Raw genomic sequence first — 16,050 nt, forward strand, 5'->3', positions numbered from 1 at the left:
GTTTCTTTCTCTTACCTTATACCATCACTCACGACTTTCAGCTCCATGTTAAAGAACAGCGGAATTAGTGAGTATCCTTGGCTTTTTCTTGACTCTAAAGTGATGCATGGAAAAGTTTCTTCTTCGGTGTTGTATTTGCTAATTTTGTGCTATATATTCTATATCTAGTTAAGAAAGTCTCCTTGGATTTTGTGTTGTGAAGTGTTTTTTTTTAAAATCATAATAGTAGTAGGGTTTTAGAGAATGTATTTATGCCTTGATTGAAATAATCATGATTTTTCTTTTTAAATTGATTCCTGTGATAAATTGTATGATAGGTTTTCTGATGTTAACCAATCTTGTCATTTATGGAATAAACCAATGCCACTTGATCATGGTAAACTATTTTTAATACACCATTAGATTTGAATAGGTTATGTTTTATTCTGGAATTTTAAATCTGCCTGGATAGGTGAAGTAGGCCTATAATTGTCTCTTTTTCAGTGAAGATTCTTGCCTGATTTTAGACCAAGATTGCATTAACTTGAGGAGATGTGTTTGTCAGATTTCCTAACTCTTTTCTATTTTTTTGAAGATCATGTGTAAGATTCTAACCAACTGTTTTTTTTTTAACAGTTTAATAGTACTTACCACACTTTAATAAAACCCACTGGGGCAAAGATTTTAGAGAGATGATCTTTGACTACCATTTCAATTTCTTTAAAGCTTATTTGAGCATATAGCATCCCCTTTTTTCTTGCACCAGTTTTGGAATTTTATATTTTTCTAAGTACTTGTTCATTTCATCTACAATGTAAATTTGTTATTTCTTTTACTGTTTTTATTAATTTAAAAATATCAATTGTCTCTGTAATTATTTCCCATTTGTAATTTTGAGTTCTGTTATTGGTACCTTCTCCTTGTTTATCTTATTAATTTTTTCCAATAACTTGATTTTGATTTTATTATGCATGATTTTTTTCTTGAGGCAGTTTTTTGATAAAGGTATTTTGAGCTGTATATTTCCTTCAAAGTACTATTTTAGGTTAAAATGTTGACATTCAATATTTAAATTATCATTTAATTCTAAATATTCCTCTATTTTATGATTTACTGTTGAAACTGTAGATTATTTAATTATATAGTTATCTTCCAAACACATGAGATTTGTAAAGCTATTTCTTCCCTATTGATTTTTAATGTTAATTCATTATAATCTATATCATATTATTATGCTTTGGAATTAAATAAATTTTTATATCCTAATGAAATGTCCATTTTTGTAAAAGTCGCTGAGTGGTTGAAAGAGTGTTAATTTTCTTTTTGGTGAAGAGTCTAATATATATAATAGCTAATGTCTGGATATTATTAATTGCTTTGTAATTAATAATTAATAAATTGCATTTCTGAACTCTGTTAAAATTTCTAACTATAATAATCTATCTGCCAGGTGTGGTGGCTCACACCTGTAATCCCAGCACTTTGGGAGGCTGAGGTGGGCGGATCACCTGAGGTCAGGAGTTTGAGACCAGCCTGGCCAACATGGTGAAACACTGCCTGTACTAAAAATACAAAAATTAGCCAGGCGTGGTGGCACGCACCTGTAATCCCAGCTATTAGGGAGGCTGAGGCAGGAGAATCAGTTGAACCTGGGAAGGGGAGGTTGCAGTTAGCCGAGATCGCACCATTGCACTCCAGCCTGGGTGACAGAGCAAGACTCCGTCTCAAAAAAACATAATCTGCCATCGATTTGGCTATTTCTATCTATCTCACTGAAGTTGTATTGATTATTTATTAATGAATATTCCAGGATATATAGTTATATGGATTTATAGTATTGATGCTGGTTGCTATGTTCTTTTAATGGGTATAAATATTATTCTCTGTCCCTTAGTGTGTGGGCGTGTGTGTGTGTGTGAGATTTTAAAATCTTGGTATGCATTGAAAAACTAAACATTTTTCTTCATAGTCAAAATAACCAGATAACACTTAAAAAAATAATTAGCTGAATATGGTGGCTCATGTGTATAATCCCAGCACTTTGGGAGGCTGAGACAGGAAGATTGCTTGAGACCAGGAATTAGAGACCAGTTTGGGCAACAAAGCAAAGCCCTGTCTCTATGAAAAAAAAAAATGTTTAATTAGACAGGTGAGGTGGCACACATCTGTAGTCCCAGCTATTTAGGAGGCTGAGAAGAAGCATAACTTCAGCCCAGGAGTTCCAGGATGCAGTGAGTCATGATCCTACTACTGCACTGTAACCTGGGGGGCAGAGTGAGACCTTGTCTCTAAAAAATTCACAATTAGATCAATAATAATGCTTTAATATTACTCATACGTAATCATTCATTCATACTGTAATCAAAATGTTCTCTATTGCCTTAAAATACTTACAGCTGGTTATGTAGATCAAGATTCAACTAGTCCCCTATGTTGCATCCAGTTATTATATCCTGGAATCTCTCTTATCCCTTCAATGTACCTCTATCAGTGAAACCAGACCAATTGTTCTGTGGAATTATCCACCTTCTGGATTTTTCTGAAAGCTTTCTCATTATATAATTCAGCTTGTTCCTCCATCTTCTGTACAATGATTATTGTTTTTGACCAGTGGGCATCTTTTCAATCTGGCACCTGCAGGCTTTTAATATTATCCCATTACTTAGTGAAAGTTTCATTTTACACTGGTAGAAGATGTCCAAGGCTTTCTTCCATGTCCAGACCACAGATCAGCCATGTGTTAAGGAACTCTACTTCCCTGTAGAGGTGTATTGTATTAGAGACCTTGCGATCATTGTTTCCTTAAATTCCACTTTTTTATTAAGGTTGCAGCCTCAGCTTTCCTTTGGTGCATATTCTTCAGACATATATTTACCCATCCTTTTATTTTCGAATTTTCTATTCAGATTTATTAGAATAGTAAATGTGTAATTTGAAATAAGATGGCATAAATGAGTATCAATAAATGAGTATTAAAATAAATGTAAATGGGTTAAATAAGCAATTAAAAGACAAAGACTCTCGGGGAACAAAAATGTAAAGCTCAAGATCAAAATAAATGTTTTCTAGAACTGGCACATTTTCAGGGGAATCTGACGCTGATCATCCATGCCTGTCTCTAATGGCTCCAAGTATTGAACCTTTTCTTTATGTTAGTCAGTGTTAATGGAAACCCAATTAGTAGCCAACATCTGACTTGGTCATCTAATATATTGATCTCATTTGATCTTTGTCACATTGCTGAATGTTAAGAACTATTATTATTTAATCCATTTAACAGATGAGGAAAGTGAGACCCATAAAGTTCCACCAGTTGTTGAATAGCATAGAGCTGTTGGGGCCATTTGGTCTGTGCTAGAGTCTAAGTTTTAACCACTGTCACTTAATTTTGTTTCTGATCTCACCAGATACAGTATCCATGCCTGGTCAGAACTACAGCACCATATCTGAATTTATCCTCTCTGGCTTCTCAGCCTGCCCCCAGCAGCTCCTGCCTATCTTGTTCCTGCTGTACCTCCTGATGTTCCTGTTCACATTGCTTGGCAACCTTCTTATCATGGCCACAGTTTGGATTGAACGCAGACTCCACACACCCATGTACCTCTTCTTGTGTGCCCTCTCCATCTCTGAGATTCTGTTCACTGTTGCCATCACCCCTCGCATGCTGGCTGATCTGCTCTTCACCCATCGTTCCATCACCTTTGTGGCTTGTGCCATTCAGATGTTCTTCTCCTTCATGTTTGGCTTCACTCACTCCTTCCTTCTCATGGTCTTGGGCTATGATCGCTATGTGGCCATCTGCCACCCACTGCGTTACAACATGCTAATAAGTCCCCGTGGCTGTGCCCATCTTGTGGCCTGGACCTGGGCTGGTGGCTCGGTCATGGGGATGATGGTGACAATGATAGTTTTTCACCTCACTTTCTGTGGGTCTAATGTGATCCACCATTTTCTCTGTCATGTGCTTTCCCTCTTGAAGTTGGCCTGTGAAAACAAGACATCATCTGTCATCATGGGTGTGATGCTGGTGTGTGTCACAGCCCTGATAGGCTGTTTGTTCCTCATCATCCTCTCCTATGTCTTCATTGTGGCTGCCATCTTGAGGATTCCTTCTGCTGAGGGCCGGCACAAGACTTTCTCCACTTGTGTATCCCACCTCACTGTGGTGGTCACGCACTATAGTTTTGCCTCCTTTATCTACCTCAAGCCCAAGGGCCTCCATTCTATGTACAGTGATGCCTTGATGGCCACCACCTATACTGTCTTCACCCCCTTCCTCAGCCCAATCATTTTCAGTCTAAGGAACAAGGAGCTGAAGAATGCCATAAATAAAAACTTTTGCAGAAGGTTCTGCCCTCTAAGCTCCTAATGGCCAGTTTGGTGGTGATAAAATATAATAGAAGGGCTGGGGATAATAATGTGTATCTCCATAGGACTGTTGTAAGGGTTCAGGTATGTGAAAATACCTGAAAATATGTGTTTTATACCTACTAGCTATTGTTTTCCCCTTCCTTTTTGCTTAGGCTCATGTGATCATTTATGAGCCATTGTAATGAACTTTATCCCATTATCTGTGCCTAGAAATGTGTTTTCTATCTGTGGATAGGTGGAGATCATCACGTGGATGTGTCTGGGCATTTATGCACATGGTTCTTCTTAAACAGACAGGCAAAAAAGATTTTATTTTCCCCTAGTGTAAGAAAAAGCAAGAATAACATCATAGTCATAAATGCCACCAAGCATTGAAGTTTTTCTATGTATCCTGTACTGTGTCCAGTGTTTTACAAATATTATCCTTTTAATTAGAAGAAATGAACAAAGGAAAATAAACTATTTGTCTCAGAGAAACTGGTTTCTGTTTTTGTTTTGTTTCGTTTTGTTTTTGATGGAGTCTTGCTCTGTCACCAGGCTGGAGTGCAATGGCACAATCTTGGCTCACTGCAACCTCCCCATCCCGGGTTCAAGCGATTCTCCTGCCTCAGCCTCGCGAGTAGCTGGGACCACAGGCGCGTGCCACCAGGCCCAGCTAATTTTTGTATTTTTAGTAGAGATGGGGTTTCACCATGTTGGCCAGGATGGCCTCGATCTCTTGACCTCTTTATCTGCTGGCCTTGGTCTCCCAGAGTGCTGGGATTACAGGCATGAACCATTGCACCCAGCCGCTGAAACTGGTTTCTTATTTAAAGTTCCTCACTGTCTTTGGGAGACATATACCCTAAGTGTCTGTGTGGATATTATGTCGAATTGAGTGAAGGATATCAGAATGCAAAAGTGGAGAGAGAGCAAGGAGAGAGAGAGAAAGAGATACAGAGATAGGAGAAAGAGAGAGAGAGAAAGAGCGAGAGAGAAAGCAGGTGTCAAGTAGTCAAGTAAAAATAGAGTTCTTTACATTTTTTGATCTGTATAAGAAATGTAATAACTAAGAATTTGGGGCAAAATCTGGGAAAGGGAAAAAGAGAGAAAAAAAGGAGGTTGGTAAAATAGGGCTTTAATATGTCCTAATAATAGGGCTGTAATATGTCCTAATAAGATAGGCACGTGTCTCATCCAAGCATTTTTGACACAGTTGCTCTGCAGTCTCAATGGGTCATTCTAGGATATGTACTCCCTTGTCTCCAATGGATGCATCAGTTTTCTGGTTTTCTGGTTCTGGTCATTGGTTCCACCAGCTGAGGAATGAATATTATTTTTACAGTGCAGCTACTCTTCTAATGCTACTCAGAGAGTCCTCACCTGTGCTTCTTGCTGGTGCTGGAATGTGAAGGTCAACATTGAAAGAGATTTCATTCTAGAAAAGCAGAGATCATGGCCTTAAAAGGTCAAAAGGTCATATGGTTGGAAGAGGTTTTATTGTATGTTTATGCTATAAAATTCCAAACAAAGCAAGCTTTTCTTGGCATTATCCTGCATTCTCTGGGCAAGACTTGCATATGTGGTTATCATCAGTGAAGCACCATAGCAACCAGTGAGAGAGCCTCTGGGAATATGGTCACAGATGATAAAGCGACATGAGTGATGATGGAAAGGGCATTAAATAAACACTATGCATGTGCTACAGAGGTGGAACTTTCTATACAAATAAATCAGAAATTTTTCCAAGAGCCAAGGTATTGTGAGTATTAACCACTTTGCTACCTCTTTCTTCCGCTTTCTTTTGAATAGTTTTAGTATGGTATATATTTCTCCATTCATTTACTTTTTAATTTATATATGTCTTTATATTTACAGTGATTTTCTTGTTAGAAAACACTTTATCCGCAGTTTGGGAGGCCGAGGCAGAAGATCACGAGGTCAGGAGATCGAGACCATCCTGGCTAACATGGTGAAACCCCGTCTCTACTAAAAACACACAAAAAAATGAGCCGGGCGTGGTGGCGGGCACCTGTAGTCCCAGCTACTAGGGAGGCTGAGGCAGGAGAATGGCATGAACCCGGGAGGTGGAGCTTGCAGTGAGCCAAGATTGCGCCACTGCACTCCAGCCTGGGCAACAGAGCGAGACTCTGTCTAAAAAAAAAAAAAAGAAAAAAAAGAAAACACTTTATCCAGGTCTTATTTTTTAATCCTGTCTAATAATCTCTGTATTTTAATTCATGCATTAAAAATACTGATGTTCAAAGTAATTTATGATACACTGATATTAATATAAACCAAATTTGTTACGGTTTTTTGTTTGTTGCTTTTGTTCTTTATTTCTATTTTTGTCTTTCATTCTTTTTATGCCTTTCGTGTTTTTAAGTAAGCATTTTATATACTTCCATGTTCTCTTATTTCTTGGCATATCAATTCTACTTTAAAAATATTTTTAGTAGTTTTCTTAGAGTTTTGAAATATACGTTTATAACTAATCCAAATCCATTTCAAATAACATTATATGATTTCACAGGTAGTGCAAGTATCTTCTAATAATAACACAATTCTGATGTCTTCTTTCTATCCCGTTTATTATTGTTGTCACTATATCATATATTCATAAAAATGTATATAACATATGTATAACATACACATGTGCACAGATGGTAAAATGCTTTGTTTATCTTATTATTTTAAACTGTAATCTGTTAGATCAATTAAGAATAAGAAAAATGAATGCTTTTATTTATCTCCATTTATTCCTTCCCTGATGCTCTTCCTTTCTTTAGGTAGACACAGATTTCTGACCTATATAATTTTCATTCTCTTTGAAGAACCTCCTTAAACAATTCTTGCAAAGCAAGTCTACTGATAACAAATGCTTTTAACTTTTATCTGAGTCAGTCTTTATTTCTCCTCCACTTTTGAAGGACAATTTCATAGGGTGCAGAATTCTAGGTTGGTGAATTTTTTTCTCTCAACACTTTAAATATTTCACTTCATTCTCTTCTTTCTTGTATGGGCTGAAGAGAAATTGGATGTAATTTTAATCTTTACTTCTCTATAGGTAAGGCTCTCCCTTCAGCTTTTATAAGGATTTTTTTCTTATATATATATTTTTAAAATTTTTAAGTTCCAGGATGCATGTTCAGGGTGTGCAGTTTGTAACATAGGTGAACGTGTGTCATGGTGATTTTCTGCGCCTATCAACGCAGCACCTAGGTATTAAGCCCAGCATGCATTAACTATTTTTCCTAATGCTCCCTCACTCCCCAGCCCACCCCGTGACAGACCCCAGTGTGTATTTTTCTCCTGCCTTGTCCGTGTATTCTCATTGTATATTTGATTTTCTGTAGTTTGAAAACAATATGCCTATGTGTACTTTTTCTGGCATTTATCATGCTCGGAGTGGTCTGAGCTTCTAGGATCTGAGATTTAATTTCTGATATTAATTTGGAGAAATTCTCGCTAATTATTGTTTCAATTTTTTCATTTGTCTTTCTTCTCTTGCTGGTATTTCCATGACACTTATGTTAACATTTTGTAGTTGTCCCAGTTGGATATTCTCTTCTGCTTGTTTCCCTCCACTCTTTTTTCTCTTTGCTTTTCAATTTTGCAGGATCCTATGATATATCCTCAAGCTCAGAGATTCTTCCCTCAGCCATGTCCAGTCTACTAGTAAGCCCATGAAAAGTATTCTTCGTTTCATCTTCCTCCTACCCCTCTCCCTCCCCTCCCCTTCCTCCTCCACGTCCTCCTCTCTTTCTTCTCCTTCTCCCTTTCTTCTCCTCCTGCTCCTTTTCTTCTGATTCTTTTTTAAAATAGGGACAGAGTCTCACTCTATCACCCAGCCTGGACTGCAGTGGTGCAATCACAGCTCACTGCAGCCTTGAATTTCTGGGCTCGAGCGATCCACTGGCCTTAGCCTCCCAAGTTGTTGGGATTGCAGGTGTGCACTACCGCATCTGAACAATTTTTTTTTTTTTTTTGGTACAGATGGGGTCCTGATATTTTGACCCAGTTGGTCTCAAACTCCTGGACTTAAGCAATCCTCCCACCTCAATCTCCCAAGGCACTGAGATGACAGGTGTGGGCCACTAGTCCATTCTTTATTTCTGTTACAATCGATTTGACTTTTAGCATTTCTTTTGTCTCTTTCCTAGAATTATCATCTCAGCTGACATTGCTTATCTGTGTTTCCTTGCTGTCTATTTTGTCTACTAGAACCCTTGGCACATTAATCATAGTTGTTTTAAATTCCCAGTCTGATTATTTTGACATGCCCACCTTATCTGGGTCTGTTTGTGATGCTTTCTCTCTCTCTTCAAACAGTCTTTTAGTATGCCTCGTAATTTTTTTCTTGATACCCAGACATGAAGTACTTGGGTAAAAGAACTGTTTTAAATAAGCCTTTAGCAATATGGCAGTAAGGTATGGGGAGGGGAATCATTCTATAGACCTATGCTTAGATATCAGCCCCCATCAGCAGATGTGCTAATCAGGATCCCCTGACACCACCTCCCTTAGGTGGAACAGGATGACTAGAGCTGGCAAGAGTTGGGTATTTTCTTTTTCCAGCTAAACTGTAATAAAACTCCAGTAAGTTAGGTTCTGGTTCAATTGTTTCTCCTCATTTGGAGTCTTTCATTGTTCTCTCCTGCCTGATTGCTCTGGCTAGGTCCTCTAGTACTATGTTCAATAGCAGTGGTGAGAGTGGGCATCCTTGTGTGGTTCCAGTTCTTAAAGGGAATGCTTCTAGCTTTTGCCCATTCAGTATGATGTTGGCTGTGGGTTTGTCGTAGATGGTTACTATTTTAAAGTATGTTCCTTCGATGCCAAATTTGTTGAGGGTTTATGACATGAAGGGATGTTGAATTTTATTGAAAGCCCATTCTGTGCCTATTGAGATGTGGTTTTTGTTTTAAATTGTTTATCAACTCATCATCTAGGTTTTAAGCCCCGCATGCATTAGGTATTTGTCCTTATGCTCTCCCTCACCCTTTCCCCCACCCACCAACAGGCCCTGGTGTGTGATGTTCCCCTCCCTGTGTCAAACCACCATGGCACATGTATACCTATGTAACAAATGTGCACGTTCAGCACATGTATCCCAGAACTTAAAGTAAGAAAAAAGTTCTCATCTTTCTTTTCTTATATAAAAGATAGATACAATGATACTGGTGAGAATTAAATAAATTTATACATGTAAAACACCTCACCTAGAACATAACACCCAAACACAGGCTACATAAATTAATGTTTGTCCATAAAAAATGCATAAAAAATTCCGTTTATGTGCTGAATAACATGTACGGATTTGCATATGTTGAAAAGAATGAAGTCATGTCCTTTGCAGCAACATGGAGGCAGCTGGAGGCCGTCGTCCTAAGCAAACTAACGCGGGAACAGAAAAACCAAATGCCACATGATCTTACTGGTAAGTGGGAGTTAGGCACTGACTACACATGGACACAAAGATAGCAACAACACACACTAGAAACTATTCGGTGGGGGAGGGAGGGAGAGGGGCGTGGGTGGAAAAACTACCTATCAGCTACTACGCTCACTACCTGGGTGATGGCACCATTTGGACACCAAACGTCAGCAACACGCAATTTACCCATGTAACAAGCCTGCACAGGCACCTCCTGAATCTAAAATAAAAGTTGAAAAAAGGAAAATTGTTCCTCCTGAGCGTAGATCTTCATAGGAAGAACAGAATACTCCGGCATATTTCAAAATGGGTCATTGTTCCTCCTCCCCTAACAGAAGTATGAGGGGTCTTTTCTCCTGCTTTTACAATGAGGACTTGATAGACCTCTTAGAGGTAAAACCAACAAAAGTGTGGGAACCCCCTCCAATAACTGGGTCCCCAGGAGTTTTGACCTCTCAGATTTGTCTATACCAAGCCTTCAGTAATTCTTCAATTACAGTAAACATTTCCCTTCTCTGATATTGGTTCCTCCAGAGGTTGCAATGGATGGATTTCTTTTACAATAAGTTGTGATTCCCTCTACTTGCCTGTTGGTCTTTCCAATTTGGGGAGCTGCAGTTTGCCCTGTGACATCTTTTACCAATCAAGACTGCTGAGTTTTCAGTTTATTCAGCTTTTTACTTATTGTCGGGATCCAGCAGCAACTTTCAGCTTCTTACATGCCAGATCAGAAACTGGAAGTCAAATATAAGTTCATTTTTTTATATAACTACCATATCAACTTAAGTTTTGTTTATAACTTACTAAAAAGAACAAGTGCCTTAGTTTGTCCTGACATCCAATAAATGCTCTAATATCGGGATTACTTAAAGAGCATTTTTCTAATCAGAATGCAAACAAGAACTACATGTTAATTCAGTTATGTCTTTTAGGGACTTTTATTCTATAATCCTCATTCTCCTTCAATTTTTGACATTTGTTTTTGAGATAGTCTAGATTATTATTTTCTTATAGAAAGTCATACAAGCTATATTAGCACGTTGTTTCATGACAGCGTCATTTCACACGTTCGCAGTAGAATTTAAGAGTGGAAGAAGGAGAAGACAGAGACGCTAACAAGAGAACTTGGACTTATCTCTTTCTGGAGAGAAGTCAGGGAATTGTCATGAGATCACAAATCAAGACAGATGGGCTGGGTGTGGTAGCTCATGCCTCTAGTCCTAGCATTTCAGGAGTCCAAGGAGGGAGGATCATTTGAGACCAGGAGTTCAAGACTAGCCTTTGCAATATAGCAAGATCTCATCTGTACAAAATTTTTTTGAAAATTTAATTGGAGGTAATGAATTCCCCTTCACCCCCACTATGAACATACCCTTACCCCTAGAGTTTTCTGATTTACTCTTTGGCCCATTGAGCATGAATTTTCTGATACTGCATCCCCTTCCGATAAGGGAGAAGAAATTATTACTCCCACCTCTCCTCTCCTTCTCCTGCCTGGACTCTGTATTCTGGGTTAAACTATGATTTATTTTAAGGATTTATAACGCCTGACACATGTTGCTGAGCCTTCTGCGCAGAGAAATATTGGGAGTGGAGGCTAATTGGGTCAAAGGAAAGAGCCTTAAACCTACACTACAGCCTATCAGGGTGAATCAGAGGTCTACATTGCCCTACTCTTGTCTCACCTACTGCCACAATCTAGGTGAAGGTTTGGACCATAGAACGAGGAACTTGTGTGGAGACTTTTAGCCCCATAGATGCCCTCAGACCAGTCTGCAGGACACTCTGCCCTGACCTGCCCCAGCTTTGCACACATATTCTCCAGTCCTTGAAAGGAAACTGCCCCCTTCAAAGCTTACAAGTTTCTCCTCCTGGCTCAGCACGGGGAGCAAGTTCTCTAGATAGCTTCTTGTTAAATAAAATGGTAGGGAAGAAAACCCAGGCAGCTGAGCATAGAAGGGGATGAGCAACAAGCTTCCTCTCCAAACATGATTTTCCATCCAAGGTCATGAGCACTCCCTGGTCTGCTTACATTTACCTTATGCTAGATTTCTGGTCAGCACAACAGCATGCAAAGCTTCAGCAGCTTCCTTCTAGATGGAGCTGTGGTGGTTCCTGTTTAGGCAGTTGTGCTCGGGAATCTTCTCCTCCAGGACTACTGGGCAAGGTCCAGTGCAAAGGAGTTCCCCAACACTTTCATCTACTTTCATTTGAATTTTTAAATTAAACATTGAACTCAGCACAAAGAGAGGCGAGGATCATGATTATTGGATAGATTGTACTTCCAAATATTGTAATTGCAATTCGTTGTGTAATTATTATAGCACTAGGGCTACCAGAGCTTTAAAATCTGTTCTCAAGATTCTGAAGGTAGTAAGTGGTTTGGCTGGAATTTGACATATATTTTCAGTGAGTTTAAAATTAGTTTTCTTGCCTGTATACCACTCTGCCTGACTAACCTTAAAATAATCTCTTTAAAATATCTGTGATATTTACCTAACTACATTTTTATAATGTCATTCAATACTATACTTATTGCATAAGTATTTTACATACTTATCATGTAAGTATACAAAATAGCACATATAGATCTTATGTTTCTCCATGAAGTTTTTAATTGTATCAGCTACATAATTTTTTAAATTTTTTTATTTTAAGTTCTGGGATACATGTGCAGGATGTGCAGGTTTGTTACATAGGTATACATGTGCCATGGTGATTTGCTGCACCTATCAATCCATCATCTAGGTTTTAAGCCCTGCATGCATTAGGTATTTATCCTAATGCTCTCCTTCCCCTTCCCCACCACCCCCCGGCAGGCCCTGGTGTGTGATGTTCCCCTCCCTGTATCCGTGTGTTTTCATTGTTCAACTCCCACTTATGAGTGAGAACATGCGGTGTTTGGTTTTCTGTTCCTGTGTTAGTTTGTATCAGGTACACAATGTTTAATCACAATTATATACTATCTTTCATTCACCTTTGATCTACCCAAAACTATGAGAAGGGGAAAGAAAAGAATGAAAGGGAAGTGCTATCAGACAATCTGAATAGGCCTGTATCGATTAGAGCAATTGAATTAATAATTAATATCATTTAAAAACAGAAAGCCTCAGACCCAGACTGGTTCACTGATGATTTCTACCAAATATTTAAGGAAGAAATTCTTACCAATTTTCTGCTTTATCTTTTAAAAGACAGAAGCAGGGGAAATATTTCCTAACTTATTTTATGAGGCCATCATTACCCTAATAGCAAACCTAGACAAAGACATTACCAGCAAAAAAAAAAAAAAAAAAAAGAAAAGAGAAGAAGAAAATAAAAGAAAAAAATTAGGAAGAAAGCGAGAGGTAAAACTATACAGATTAAAATCTACCTTGGACATACATGCAAAATTCCCAGCAAAATATTAGCAAATTGAATCCAACAATATATAAAAATAATTATACATTATAACCAAATGGGATTCATTGCAGGTATGCAAGGCTGGTTCAATATTTGAAAATCAAATAATGTAAACCATCACATTAGCAAGCTAAAGAAGAAAAATCACATGATTATATCAATAGATGCAAAAAAGCATGTGACGAAATCCCACACCCATTCATAATTAAAAATTATCAGTAAGGTGGAAGTGGAGAGAATGCCTTCAACTTAGTAAAGAATATCTTCAAAAACCTACAGATAGCATCATACTTAATGGAAAGAAACGACAAGCTTTCCCACTAAGGTTAGAAGCCAGACTAGAATTTCCCCTCTTGTCACTACTTTTCAATATTGCACTGGAAGTACTAAATGCAATAAGACAAGAGAAAGAAATAAAAAATACTTGGATTGGGCAGGAAGAGATAAAACTGTCTTTGTTTGCAAATGGGATGATGGTCTATGTAAAAAATCCAAAAGAACCAACAAAAACCCTCCTGGAACTAATAAGACATTATAGCAAGTTTGAAGGATACAATGTTAGTATATAAAAGTCAAACACTATATAGCAGCAGTAAACGTGAAATTGGATATTAAAAATGCAATACTATTGACATTAGTATCTCCATAAAATGCTTACATATAAATTTAAAAAATGTACAAGATTTATATGTGGAAAATCACAAATTTCTAATGAAAGAAATCAAAGAATTGAATGTAGACATATTCCATGTTCCTGGGTAGAAAAACTCAGTATCTATTTTTTATATCGTTTTTCTCTTTTTTATTGATACATAATAATTGTACGTATCTGTGGGTTACATGTGATATGGTGATATAAATATACAAAGTGTAATGGTTGAATCTGGGTAATGGGATATCCTTCCCCTCAAACATCTGTTTTTCTTTATGTTGGGAATATTTCATTATTGTCTTCTATCTATTTTGAAATATACAGTAAGTTATTGTTAACCATAGTCACCCTACTGCACTATTGAACACAGAACTGATTTCTTCTATCTAACTGTATTTTTGCAATCATTAACCAACCGATCTTCATTCAACTTCAACCTTTCCAAGCCTCTGGTAACCATTATTCTACTCTTTATCTCTTGAGATCAACTTTTTTGGTTCCCACATATGAGTGAGAACATGTCATACTTGTTTTTCTGTGCCTGGCTTATTTCACTTTACATAATTATGTGCACTTCTATCCATTTTGCTGCAAAAGAGAGGATTTCATTCTTTGTAATGGCTATAGGCTATTCTGCTGTGTATTTGTACATTTTCTTTGTCCATTCATCTCTTGATGGACACTTAGACTGAATCCATATCTTGGCTATTGTGAATAGTTTTGCTGTAAATGTGGGTGGGGAGGTGGAAATATCTCTTTGATATATTGATTTCCATTCTTTTTAATATATACCAAGCAATGGGATTGTTGAATCATATTGTAGATGCATTTTTAGGGTTTTTTTTTTTGAGGAACCTCCATACCGTTCTGCATAGCGATTGTACTAATTTACACTCCCACCGGCAGGATATAAGTGTTCCCTTCTTTCTGCTTCTTTGACAGCATCCATTATTTTTTCTATTTTTAAATACTTTTTTTATTTCAATGGCTTTTGGGGTAAAAGTGGATTTTGGTTACAAGGATGAATTCTACAGCGATGAAGTCTGAGATTTTAGTGCATCCATCACCTGTATAGCATACACTGCATCCAATATATAGTTTTTTGTCCTTCACCACCATTCCCCTCTTCTGAGTCTCCAATGCCTGTTATACCACTGTGTATACCTTTGCATACCTATAGTTTAGCTCTCACTTATAAGTGAGGTCATACAGTATTGGGTTTTCCATTTCTGAGTTACTTCACTTAGAATAATAACCTCCAGCTCCATCCAAGTTTCATTCTTTTTTATGTTTGAGTAGTATTCTGTGGGAGTATCTATACCACATTTCCTTTATCCACTCATCAATTAATGAGCACTTAGGATGGTTCCACATCTTTGCAATTGTGAATTGTGTTGTAATAAACATGTGCATGTGTCTTTTTGGTATAGTGACTTCTTTTCCTCTGGGTAGATACCCAGTAGTGGGATTGCTGAATCAAATGGTAGATCCACCTTCAGTTTTTAAAGAAATCGCCATACTGCTTTCCATAGAGGTTGTAATTTACAGTCCCACCAGCAGAGTAGGAGCATTCGCTTTTCGTGACATCCACACCAACATCTATTGTTTTCTGGCTTTTTAATTATGCCCATTCTGGCGGGGGTAAGATGATATTTTATTGTGGTTTTAATTTGCATTTCACTGATGATTAATGGTATTGAATATTTTTTCATGTGTTTGTTGCCATTTGTATACCTTCTTTTCAGTAATGTCTATTCATGTCCTTTGCCCCCTTTTGGTTGGGATATTTTTTTCTTGCTGATTTGTTTGAGTTCCTTGTAGACTCTGGATATTAGTCCTTCATCAGATGCATGGTTTGCAAATATATTCTCTCCCATTCTGTGAGTTTTCTGTTTACCCTGCTGATTATTTCTTCTGCTGTGTAGCAGCTTTTTAGTTTAATTAGGACCTATTTATTTATTTTTGGTTTTGTTGCATTTGCCTTTGGAATGGTAGTCATAAATTCTTTGCCTAGGCCAAAGTCCAGAAGTGTTTTCCTAGGTCTTCTTCTAGAATTTTTATGGTTTCAGGCCTTATAATTGTCTTTGATCCATTTTCAGTTGATTATTTTACATGGTTAGAGAAATGAATCCAGTTTCATTTTTCTACGTGTGGTTATCCAGTTTTCCCAGCACCATTTATTGAATAGGGTATCCTTTCCCCAGTTTATGTTTTTGTATGCTTTGTCAAAGAT

The 16,050-nt window shown here is 37.6% G+C and overlaps 1 protein-coding gene across 1 annotated transcript; it reads left to right on the forward strand.

Moving 5' to 3' along the window:
• LOC100968447 (olfactory receptor 10H3) lies at positions 1 to 4,348 on the forward strand. Its single transcript, XM_003813571.5, has 2 exons — positions 1 to 67; positions 3,387 to 4,348. The coding sequence occupies exons 1-2, from the start codon at positions 46 to 48 to the stop codon at positions 4,346 to 4,348; spliced, it is 984 nt and encodes a 327-aa protein (XP_003813619.5). The 5' UTR covers positions 1 to 45.
• The last annotated feature ends 11,702 nt before the right edge of the window (positions 4,349 to 16,050 follow it).

The sequence above is a fragment of the Pan paniscus genome, chromosome 20 (assembly GCF_029289425.2).
Source record: "Pan paniscus chromosome 20, NHGRI_mPanPan1-v2.0_pri, whole genome shotgun sequence".
Lineage (NCBI taxonomy): Eukaryota > Metazoa > Chordata > Mammalia > Primates > Hominidae > Pan > Pan paniscus.

Coding starts and splice junctions, on each gene's coding strand:
- LOC100968447 (XM_003813571.5), top strand. CDS start 46: ATGTTAAAGAACAGCGGAATTA. Junction 68..3,386: donor GTTAAAGAACAGCGGAATTA/GTGAGTATCCTT, acceptor TGATCTCACCAG/ATACAGTATCCATGCCTGGT.